The sequence below is a fragment of the Pituophis catenifer genome, unplaced genomic scaffold (assembly GCF_029215685.1).
Source record: "Pituophis catenifer annectens isolate HBS135680 unplaced genomic scaffold, rPitCat1.0.hap2 SCAF_14, whole genome shotgun sequence".
In the NCBI taxonomy this organism is placed as follows: domain Eukaryota; kingdom Metazoa; phylum Chordata; class Lepidosauria; order Squamata; family Colubridae; genus Pituophis; species Pituophis catenifer.
The window spans coordinates 20,184,286-20,196,396 of NW_027256894.1; the positions used below are offsets into that span (position 1 = coordinate 20,184,286).

Here is a 12,111-nt window from a genome sequence, read left to right on the forward strand (position 1 = left end):
AGCCTCTCTGGAGAATCCCTGATTGAAACACGCCTCGTGTCCCCTTCCCCTCCCTTCCCTTCCCTTCCCCTCCCCACCCACCCCCAATCTTCACTGAGGACACAGCAAGACCTGAAAAAAAAAGGCTTAAAAAGCCAGCGAGGTCCATCCGGATGGGAAACTCGCCAGCACGGAGACGGCGGCTCCTCTCCACGGCTGGCCTGGGGGGCAGGAGGTGCTCCTTGGGACCAGGTCGATGGGGAGGGGGAGGGACGGGATTTCTCCTGGGGACAGGGGAGCCGCTCGAGGCTGGAGAGCGAGCCCGCCGGGACCCTCAGAGAGACCAGCTGGTGGAGGGCTCGGCGCTGGGGGTGCCTCTGGAGGAGGTGGGGCTGGGAGAGCTGCTGCTTGCCCCGCCGCTGGTGCTCTGGGCGTTGGAGCCGGCAAGGAGATGGACGACGGGCTTTTGAGCAAAGAGGACGCCTGTCGGGTGGGAAGAGAGGAAGTGAGTTAGTTGACCGCTTGAAGCAGCTCAGCGAGTGGCCAAAATTCTCTCCTTTGGAAGGCTCAGAAAGGAGGGGTCACAAATGTACTTTTCCAAAAGGCAACTGAGGCAGGTCAGTGGGCCCAGCTACTGGCCATAACTACCGATTCGCCTGAACTGATTCGAACCAGCTGAATCCCAACCCTGCTTCGGTCAACCTTGTGCTGGGAATAAGGGTGAGAGAGAGATGGCAATTGTCAACCCCAAAGAGGTGGCTTGGGGATGCTTCCCTGCACCCCCACCTCCAATTTCAACCCGTGGGCTTACTCCCAAATGCTCTCACCAGCATAGATCGTGCCGTTGATTTCCACTGACATGTTGATGCTGCCGAAGCCAGAAGGAGTCCAGTTTAAAGCTGCTGCGGCTGCTGGATCTGACTTATCTTCTGAAGAGGGAGAGAGAGAGAGAAAGGGAGAGAAAAAGAAAAGCAGAAAAATGAAGGAGTGCTGATTGAGGATTGTAATTTACAGAACAGCTTATCTACCCTTTACAAAAAAAAGTTCATCCTTCGGTCTCTTTCCTGCCTTCTCCAACTCACTGCTCACTCCAGGAGTTCGATCCTGACCAGCTCAAGGTTGTAGAAAAAATGCTTTTAAAAGTAAAAAAAAAAAAGCCTCTGATAATCGTGCGGCTCAGTTGGACATCTCAGCCGCCCCCATTGCTACAGGATCAAGCGATCCGGTCCAAACCGGGAGCATTTTACCCCTGGTCTCCACGCTTCCTGTGTCCCAAGGGACCGTATGGATTGAAAACAAAACACTGAAATTAATAATAAGAATCCTTCCCATGGAAAACAACGGTTATGATGAAATGGCACAGAGACTCCATTGGGGCCGCCGCTGGATTGGAGCAAGCGAGGGGGAATCAGAGACCGTAGCGCTGCCCGAGTGGGCTCACCTCGGCCGTTGATCTTAATCTTCATGGGCAGCTGTCGGGCCATGCTGAAGAAGTTCCTCTGAAAAGCCTGCTGGACAAAGCGCTGCTCTTCCTCCGTCATCCGGGCCATCTTCTCCGCCGGTTCTCCGGATTCCAGCCGTTCCTTCAACTGTTCCAAGGTGGCCGTTCTGGTGGCCGCCGCCACGGCTACCGTGGCCTGCTGGTTGGCCAAGCTCACAGGCATGGCGAGACGATTTGGCGCGGAGGTGGTCAAAGTCAGGCCGTCGCCTGCAGCGGGGAGAGAAGTTCTCAGGATCTCCCAGAAGGTTATCCTTCTGGGGAGAAGCAGCTCGGTTCCCTCAATAAACAAGTAACCATGAAACCAACGGGCCATGCTTTATCCTGGATTATAAAGGTGGGCCTGACATGGACAGCAAAATCAGCCATGGAGACAGCTGAGGACTTAGGGCAGGGATGGCCAACATGAAGTCTCTAAAATGGCATTCTGCCCATTTGTGGACTTCAACTCCCACAATTCCCCAGTCAGAATGGAATTCTGGGTGTTGAAGTCTTAAAGTTGCCAAGGTTGGATGCCTTTGCTTTAGGGCAGGGGTTGGCAACCTTAAACACTCTCAAGAGCCATTTGGACCCCTTTCCCGCAGAAAAGAAAACACCGGGAGCCACAAAAACCCTCCCCGTGCCTGACTATTTCTTGAGTGGCCACAAAACTAGCATACATTTGAATTAAATGTTCTGTTTACTTCTGAAACTTTTCATATCTTGGATTTATCCATGGTTGGCCTACCGGGGGTTGAAAAGCTCAATAAATCGCGTGCCGGTGGATGTCGCATATTGGTGTTTGTGATGCATATTTTGAGTAGACAGGAGCCGTAGCAGAGGGGTGAAAGAGCCACATGCGGCTCCAGAGCCGCAGGTTGCTGACCCCTGCTTTAGGGTAAACCCCAGAAGAGATATATGCAGGGGTGCCCAACAAGGATAGACTCCTAATAACTACACAGAACCACTAGAGATTTCTTGCCAGGCATCCAAAATCTACTGTATTTCCCACTGCAGTTTCTTAAAACTTTATGACTTCTCAGTTTAGCATCCTCCCACCTGCCCTAAAATCCTGGATTAACCCCAATCGGATGCAGTGATGCAGCCCTGCTCGGCTTTCTTTTTTAAAAAAACAGCCAAAACTGGTTAGGTGCTTAATATCTTAAGAAAATAACAATAATAATAGCACTAGTAATAATAACAACAACAAGAAGAAGAATCCTACATCTTAAGATCATCATCATACATTTTAAGAAGATACTTGGTCGATACCTAGGATGCTGGCAGCAACCCGTAACAACCATCAGCACACCAGTCAATAATATTTGTGATACATTTTTAAATGTTCAGTTGACTGAGTTTCAACTTTAATGAATAAAAGAGAACATAATAACAACAGCAACAACAAAACTACAATAATGATGACAACGATGATAATGATAGTAATAAAATACATCACAAAATTGCAGCTTCCTGCAATAATACCAGCAGAACTGCAAAAAACTGCGCTACTTGGAACATCGTACATCTTAAGAAGGTACTTGGTTGATACCTAGGACGCTGGCAGCAACCCGTATCAACCATTAGCACCAGTCAATGGTATTTGTGATGCATTTTTGATTGTTCAGTTGACTGAGTTTCATGTTTAATGAATAAAAGAGAACAACAACAACAACAACAACAACAACAACAACAACAACAAGGCTCTGACTGACCTTTCCTGAGAGGGCCCGCTGAAGACAGGTGGGGGTTGCTAGTTGTGCTGCTGGGAGTGAGGCTAACAAGGGGGAAGCGGATCTTGGGGGGACACAGGAGCGAAGGCGGGTCCCGGGGTCGCGGGGGAGAAGCTGAATAAGGGGGAGCTGTAACTGGGCCGCCGGCCTTCCCTCCTGTTGCCGTCGATGGCGGCCTGCAGCTCAGCAGGCGAGCTTAAGGACTTCTTCTCACATTCGTAGGCATAGAGGTACTTCATATACCTGGGGAGAGAAACAGAAAAGGCTCAGCTGGGTCAGGAAGTGCAAGAGAAGGAGATGTAGTGGCAACGCTTCTTGCTAAATGCAGGACAAGAAGAGGTAGAGCCTGGGGGAGGAGTCAAGAGAGGAAGCAGCCTGGAATCATTACATTGTCACAAGCAGCCTAAATTCAATCCCTCTTAAATTCAGTTAACTCTTATCTGGCACCAATTTAGTCCGTTATGTGCCACAGACAAACAACAGGAGTGCTTAGCACGGAAGTGAGCAACTTCACTTGGCCGAAGATGTGGGCCAATTTTTGGCATGACAGGTTGAGGGCCGAAGCCTAATTTGTAGGAGGGGGTTGCTAAAACAGAGACCTTCAACAAAAAGAAAGCACCAGAGATTATTATTTTTTTTGCTTTGAAACTCCCATGCTTTGTGGCTCCACCTATTTCCGAAGGGACTCTGGTGTCACCCAGGGATTCTGTGAAGGCCTTCTGGTTCTGCATGGCAACCTTAGGCTTAACAAGACGCAGTGTTTCTCCCCATGCTGTCTGGGGAATTCTGGGAGTTGAAGTCCACCCGTATTAAAGTTGCCAAGTTTGAGAGACACTGCCAAGATGAGTGAATCCACATATTCCACATATGAGCCACCGTGGCGCAGTGGTTAGAGTGCAATCCTGCAGGCTACTTCTACTGCCTGCCTGCAATTTGGCAGTTCAAATCACACCAGGCTCAAGGTTGACTCAGCCTTCCATCCTTCCTAGGTCGGTAAAATGAGGACCCAGATTATTGGGTGCAATAGGCTGACTCAGTAAACTGCTTAGAGAGGGCCGTAAAGCACTGTGAAGCGGTATATAAGTCAAAGTGCTATTGCTCTTTCCCCCTTCCTTCCTTCCTTCCTTCCTTCCTTCCTTCCTTCCTTCCTTCCTTCCTTCCCTTCCCTTCCCTTCCCTTCCCTTCCCTTCCCTTCCCTTCCCCCCTCCCTTCTATGGTGGCGCAGTGGCTAGAATGAACTATTGCAGGCTAACTCTGCCACAGTCTGCAGTTCGATCCCGATGGGCTCAAGGTTGACTCAGCCTTCCGTCCTTCCGAGGTGGGTAAAATGAGGACCCAGATTGTTGGGGGCAAGAGGCTGACTCTGTAAACCGCTTAGAGAGGGCTGTAAAAGCACTGTGAAGCGGTATATAAGTCTACGTGCTGTTGCTATTCTCTCGAGAGGGTGCTTTAATATCCTGGGCTGAAGGTAAGCAGGTCAGACACTACATTAAAGCAAGTAGTACGTAAAAACTTTAGGACAGGGGTGTCCCACCTAGGCAACTTTAAGACTTATGGAGTTCAACTCCCAGATGGGACCGACTCTTCTTCCTGGAATGCCGATCATCCCCAGCCCCGCCAGCACTTACTGGGTGCGAAGTGTAAATGCTGCACTGGTGATGGAGGTGGGGAGGTTAAGGCCTTTGGTGATCTCCCTCCAGATTTTCTTGTTGATGATCTCCACCAAGCCTCCTTTCTCAGTCACCAGCTTGTAGAGCATGTAGAGGTCCAGGATCTGCTTGGCCATGATCGGGATGCGATTGATGGGTGTCCCTGAACGACAGCGTCGGAGGGAAGAGAAAGAATAAAAAAAGACAAAAACATTAGCAGGGGACCTTCTACCTTCTACATCCCACGCAGAGCGTTTCATTTCCTTCCACGAAAGGAGGTAATTTCCACCGGGACTTTAGACTCGATCCCTTTAATCTTCACGACTTTTATTCAAAACAAATCTAAGGAAGCATCATCCAACTATATTCCCCGTCTTTGTTTCTTTCCGTCCCAGTTATCAAAACGGTACCTTCTAGATGAGGAGTCTCTGAGCTTAGCAACTTTAAGACTTGTGGACTTCAACTCCCAGAGTTCCCAAGCCCAGGAATGCTGGGAATTGAAGTCCAAAAGTCTTAAAGTTGGCAAGCTTGGAGACCCTTGTTCTAAAAAAAAAAACATCAAACCAACCCCCATCGCTTCTTCATCTTGGGAACGTTAAGATGGGTGGACTTCAATTCCCAGGATTCCCTAGGTGGAGCTGACCCCTGACCTGTCCCTCACTTTGGTCTGAAACAATCCTTGACAACTCAAAGATTGTCCTTTCCTCTTTCACTAGCACTACTGTACACATTGATCAAACTCTTAATCTCCCATTTTCATCCTTGACACAAAATAACGTGGAATAATTGAATAAGGAAAGACTGCAACTTTATATAAATATGTATCAATACTAGAAATATATAAGTTGGATTGAAAGTAATAATTATGACTAATGCTATTAGTGTGATTTGTATTAGAATATAATAAGAGTAATAATAAGAGAAAACGTGGCATAATTGAATAAGGATAGATTGCAACTTTATAGAAACATGTATTACTATTAGAAATCTATAAATTGGATTGAAAATAATAACTGTGACTAATGCTTTTAGTTTTATTTGTATTAGAATGTGTGACACCCAGGCGCCACACTGTTCACGCATTGATATGTTTGTAAAATAAATAAAAAACTTTTTTAAAAAACAAAACAAAATAAATGAGAAGATTTGATCGAAACGCGTATCGTCTTCCCTGAGATATGCTTCCCTCTGGAAGCCATTCTTCGAGCAGTAAAGTAGATTTTTATGTTGAAGCTTTGGTATTGTGTTAGCGTTTAATAAACCAATCTAGCCAATGAAAGACGTTCTCTGCAAAGAAAAATAGGAAATGCCACAGATAAGAGCCAGCTTGACCGGAAAGGGTGAGAAAACGCCAAACTTGAGAGATCTTGCCCATAAAAACAGATTTCCTGTAAGTTGGGCTCAAGGTCCAAAGCAGAAAGCTCTGCTTGAGATAAGAAAGTTAGATTTTTATCCGTCTCTAGAATTTGTTATGCTTTTCACCACTTTTAATGTCTGAAAGCTTGACAGATTAACATGTCTCTGGGTTATGAACAAAAGCTTCAATACTCCTGTTCTCGCCCGGAGCCTCTAGGACCGTGATGGCGAACCAGTGGCACGCGGAGCTGTATTTGTGGACACACAAGCATTGCCCTAGTTCAGCTCAGGCGCGCATGTGTGCGTTGGCCAGCTGATTTTTGGGCATTCTGGGCCCACTGGAAGTCGGGAAACGAGCCGTTTCCGGCTTCCGGAAGGGTCTCCGGGGGTGGGGGTGGGGAAGGCCGTTTTAAGCAACCTTAAACACTCAAAGAGCCATTTGGACCAGTTTCCCACAGAAAAGAAAATACAGGGAGTCACAAAACCTGGGTGGGCGTGGCCAACTCGTCGTCACTCACTTCCACCAGTCACATGACCCCCACTAGCCGCGCCTACCCAGCCAGTCATTAGGGCAGAGAACCGGTTGTTAAAAAGCACCGGGAACCACAAAACCCTTTTGACATCTCTCTCCCTCCCTCCCTCTCTCTGTATCTCTTTATGTCCCTATGTCTCTCTCTGTATCTCTCTCTCTCTGCCCTGGCCGCTTCTCCATCCACCGCCGTTGCCCTTACCTTCTCAGGCCAGGCGAGGAGTGACTGGGAGGGGAGGGCGAGGGGCGGGGCCAGCCAGTGGTGAGATCACCTGACAGGGAGCCACAGCAGAGGGCCCAAAGAGCCGCATGCAGCTCCAGAGCCGCAGGTTGCTGACACCCGCTTTAAGGGACAATTTTATTGCTGCTGTTCGAAATGCTTACAATTTAAAAAATTCAACTTGGATTTTTTAAGCTCATTTAAAGTTTATAACCCAGGCTGAACGGAGAGACTCCCCAAAGAACCGAATGAAAATATGTTCCTATCCTCTCTCTCTCTCTCTTTCTTTTATTTTAAAATAAGACTTTTTATTTTTAATTTTTATTAAAATAAAAATAAGGCGAGAAAAAGGCGAGGCCGGGAAGACGGGTTTGCCTTCTTCCCATTCTGGGGGAAGTCTGGACCCTCAAGAGCCTTTCCCAAGCGAAGGGGAGGAGAAATAAACACGCGTGCATACACACGCGGTAAGTGTGGAAAGGTCCCCCGTATGGGGTGCCCCCCTTTCCAGGCCCAGGCGCCCACCCCCGTGTGCAACAGCCTCCTGGTCGGAAGGGACTGATGATAAGTTGTTCCTGGAAGTCCCTGGTGCTGAAAACGGGGGGAAAGCTGAAAAAAAATGAGTATCTGGGGATGGGAGGAGGCCGAGCCGATCTTTTCACAGCTGGCTGCAAGGCTTGTCAAGAGCTCATGATGGATGAGTGTCATCTGGCAGGGTGGGGATTAATGATCTGCGGGTCAGAGGGGAGAATTCCAGCGGGAAAGGTCAGCGACCACAGCCAAGGCGTTAAGACTTGTTGCTGGTTTGATAGAAGGCCTGGGGTTTTTTTTCCTTCTTCTTTTTTATTTTTTACTGTACTTTCCAGAGTTTTTCCTCTCGCTCCCCATTTCCAAAACCTGCCGTTGGGGACCTCTGAGTTTGCAAACTCTGCAAAAAGTCCAAAAGTTTGGTTAGAGGAGAAGTCAGCCGCCTCCTTCGCCCTGGGATGCCATCTGGACGTCCCATTCCACTACTGAACCCGCCCCTCCCCTCCCCTCCGGCCCTGTTGCCACCCGATCCCAAGCTATGTGGGTAATCGAAATCAGACCGGGTTTTTAAGGCACCAGAAACAACAGTCGCCTGAAGACTTCAGAAGAAAGCGGCTTTTAAACAAAGAATGGCTTGAATCGTCCGCGTTTTGCAGCCCATGCTCAGGAAGATAAATCTATCTCAGCATCTACTTCTGTCCTACAATTGCAGCACCATTGAGAGTGTCCTGACATACGGCATTCTTGCATGGTATGGGAGCAGCTCTGTAGCGGACAAAAAAGCTCTACAGAGAATCAGTAAAACTGCCCAGAATCTCATCGGACTCCAGCTACCAGCCCTGGACGACATCTTCGAATCTCTCTGCTTGAGGAAGTTGCGTAACATTCTCAGAGACTCTTCCCATCCTGCTTACAATCTTTTTGGACTGTTGCCTTCTGGCAGAAGATACGGAACAATTAAAACTCGGACCACACGTCTTCTGAATAGTTGTTATCCCAGAGCTATAATTGCCCTCAACAATGAACTAAAGGGCCACCATCAGTGACCTGTTGGACAGCATTACCTGGCCTGCTGTGTGGATGTTTAGGTTGTTGGGAGCAATAGGCTGATTCTGTAAACCGCTTAAGAGAGGGCTGTGAAGCACTGTGAAGCGGTATAAAAGTCTAAGGGCTATTGCTATTGGGTTTTTTTGGACAAATGGCTGTCCAGTCTCTTCTTAAAAACCTCCAGTAATGGAGCACTCACAACTTCGGAAGGAAGGAAGGAAGGAAGGAAGGAAGGAAGGGAGGAAAGAAGGAAGGGTGGGAGGAAAGAAGGAAGGAAGAAGGAAGGAAAGAAGGGTGGAAGGGAGGAAAGAAGGGTGGAAGGAAGGAAGGAAGGGTGGAAGGGAGGAAAGAAGGAAGGAAGGAAGAAGGAAGGAAAGAAGGGTGGAAGGGAGGAAAGAAGGAAGGAAGGGTGGAAGGAAGGAAGGAAGGAAGGAAGGAAGGAAGGAAGGAAGGAAGGAAGGAAGGAAGGAAGGAAGGCATTTGAAGGCACCAGTCATGAAGAAATGTTGCCTGCCACTAGGTTCTCTGTTCCCATGAAAGGATGCCAGCTCTGCCCTTGAAAACAAGTAAGACAAAAGCTGAGAAGCAGCTTCTGACCTCCCACTTCCCAGGACAGCCAGTTTAATTTACTCTAGTCCCCCCGACCATCTCTGTCCACTTCCACAGCAGGAATCTGCACCCCCAGAAGCAGTGCTGAGTTATCTGATTTCACAAGTCTGCAGATCATCACGCCTGGTTTCCAAAGCAGGAAAGGAAAGTAATCAATCATGCCTTATTTGACAAGAGGCCTCGAGTTTTATCGACACCTATGGAAACGCCATCGAGTTCTGGCCAGGCTGACAGATAGAGCGCAGCTATTTCGGAACCTGGTTGCCAAGTTGAAGGCAGCCTTAACTGACACCTCACCTGGACTCCCCTCCCACCCCAGATATTGCTGCTAAACCTACTTGCTGCCCCATGGAGCTTCTGGGCAAGTCTAAGTAGAAGTGGCTCCTGGATATCTTAAGTCTCAGAAGGATTCCGTTGCTTGACAACACTCTTGGCCCAGCTGGGTTTAATATATTTTGCTCTCTTTCAACATCTCTACCAGATGTTCAACAGCTCGGCTACCGCTGGGGTTCTCACCTCCCTGACCCCGGTGAAATCTGAAGTAAAAATGAGGAGGAGGAGGAGGAGGAGGAGGAGGAGGAGGAGGAGGAGGAGGAGGAGGAGGGGAAGAAGAAGAAGAAGAAGAAGAAGAAGAAGAAGGAGGAGGAGGAGGAGGAGGAGGAGGAGGAGGAGGAGGAGGAGGAGGAGGAGGAGGAGGAGGAGGAGGAGGAGGAGGAGGAGGAGGAGGAGGAGAGAGAAGAAGAAGAAGAAGAAGAAGAAGAAGAAGAAGAAGAAGAAGAAGAAGAAGAAGAAGAAGAAGAAGAAGAAGAAGAAGAAGAAGAAGAAGAAGAAGAAGAAGAAGAAGAAGAAGAAGAAGAAGAAGAAGAAGAAGAAGCTTAGAACATCATTGCTAACTTCCAACTTCAGGCCTCCTGACAACAACATGGAGCAAATTAAGTCTTGCAAACCAGCCCGATTTGTTTTCAAGAGTCTTCCACCAGCAAGTCAAAAAAGCTGTTCTGTCATTTATTGGAGAAGGTGTGAGTTGTGGGTAAGAGGAAGCATCCATTCCTTCCCAGTAAAGGGGATAACACTTTAACATATTAAGAACTGTTTGGGAGAAACGCTACAGGTAGTCCTTGACTTACAACACTTCATTTAGTGACTGTTCATAGTTAGAACACTGAAAAAAGTGACTTAGGACCATTTTTCACACTTATGACCGTTGAAGCATCTCCACGGCCAAGTGATCAAAATTCAAATGCTTGGCAACTGGAAAAAAAAAAAGAAACACATATTCATGATCCCCAGGGTCTGGAAAGCCGAAAAACCACTCCCATTTTGAGATCCATCCCAGGCGTAGGTCAGAATTGGTGACAGAACTCAATTCAGCCAGAAAACCTCACTTTTGACACAGATTTGGAAAAGAAACCCATTGGTCGTAAGTGTGAAAAACGGTTATAAGTCACTTTTTTCAGTAGTGTTGCTCGGCTGGCTCAAAGGCGTCATCGGTGGCTAAACTCAAATGCTGGTAACTTAATTAGATTTAGGTCAGTGGGAAGGCAGCAAACGAAAAGGACCGGGGAGGTCTTAAGGGGATTTGCCAGATACTTTGATTAGGGCCACTGCTGGCTGGAGATAAACCGCCCCCCACACCCCCAGCAAACGGTGTTAGCCATATTAGTATTTGCTCCGGAGTTTTTCCCACATCTGAAAAGAAGCAGATAAGATACACAACAGCAGGAAGCCATTCGGCCAGGGCTTACAAAGCCCCTTCTATGTAAAGGCCCATCCAATGTAAGAACAAGAAGCCATCTGGGAAAACCGGTCATGTACAACCTTGGCCAACAGCAAAGTGTCATTGTATAGACAGTATACCCATACAATGAAATTCACGTAAAACGGCAAGAGGAGCCCCGTCTTGCTCCACGGGCCCCAAAATAATAAGACCTCCCTGAAAATAAGGCCAAGCACTTATTTCGGAGTTCAATATATATATATATATAAGACAGGGTAGATAAAAAAATATGGAAATGAAATATGATAGTGTTTTTTATAATACAAGAATTGCAGAATTATATAAAATATAACATAAAGTTGTATTATTATTGGATCGATTTAGGATGATGAAATGAATGTTATAATATAAATTATCTCAAATCTTAGAATATTTTACACAAAATGAGGGAAGAATAGCTATAGTCAAATAAATGATTAATGAGAACAATAATACATAGATATATATTAGATTGATAATGTGAGAATTTAGGTAAACTGTAAGCTATGAATATGGTGAAGACGCACAAAAGACTTGTAACCAAACAACACACTGTGCGTAATTGAAGATGGCTTTATGTTTTTATGTATGTTTGTTTAAAAATTAATATATGTATGTATGTATATATGTATGTATGTATGTATTTATGTATGTGTAGGTCTTTGGTTATTCGGGTCTTCTCCCACGTAAAATTGGAAGCGTCTATGTATGTATGTATGTATGTATGTATGTATGTATGTATGTATATATATATATATATATATATAAAAGACCGGGGTCTTATTTTCGGGGAAACACGGTACTTATATGAAGTAGAAATAATTTTGTCTTTGTCTTAGCTCTTGTGAGTTATCACAAGGAAGCATCCAAGCAAAGTAAAAGCAGAAACACCAGAAAGAGTTTCTTTTTATGATAAAAGTGGCCTGCCTGCGAGTATTCCAGCTACATCAAAGCTTTCTCTCTCCTGAAGATTGGGATTTTTTTTTTTTAAACAATCAAGGAGACTGGATTGATTTTTTTAAAATCCATTTTTAGTTCAAAGATGGAGGAGTTTGAAAGACAGATAGGGCAAGGCCGCTCAAAGGCGTCTCAGCTGCCTTCACAACCTTTAATGCTTTGTGTTCAGCCCTTCGGTGGGACTTAAAATTGACCTGATTGTGGCAATGTTTCTATCAAGGACGATCTTGACGCCTGGATCCTAAGAAGGAACAGGATGTCTTCGTCCTTGAAT

At 46.5% G+C, this 12,111-nt stretch overlaps 1 protein-coding gene across 1 annotated transcript in view; it reads right to left on the minus strand.

Annotated features, from left to right (window-relative positions):
- Window positions 1-242: 242 nt before the first annotated feature.
- Window positions 243-12,111, minus strand: part of ARID3B (AT-rich interaction domain 3B) — a 35,273-nt gene continuing 23,404 nt past the window's right edge. Inside the window, 6 exon segments of the mRNA XM_070953500.1 lie at window positions 243-462; window positions 807-908; window positions 1,421-1,687; window positions 3,172-3,287; window positions 3,289-3,432; window positions 4,818-5,001. Coding sequence (XP_070809601.1) covers window positions 314-462; window positions 807-908; window positions 1,421-1,687; window positions 3,172-3,287; window positions 3,289-3,432; window positions 4,818-5,001 — 962 coding nt within the window. The 3' untranslated portion in view covers window positions 243-313.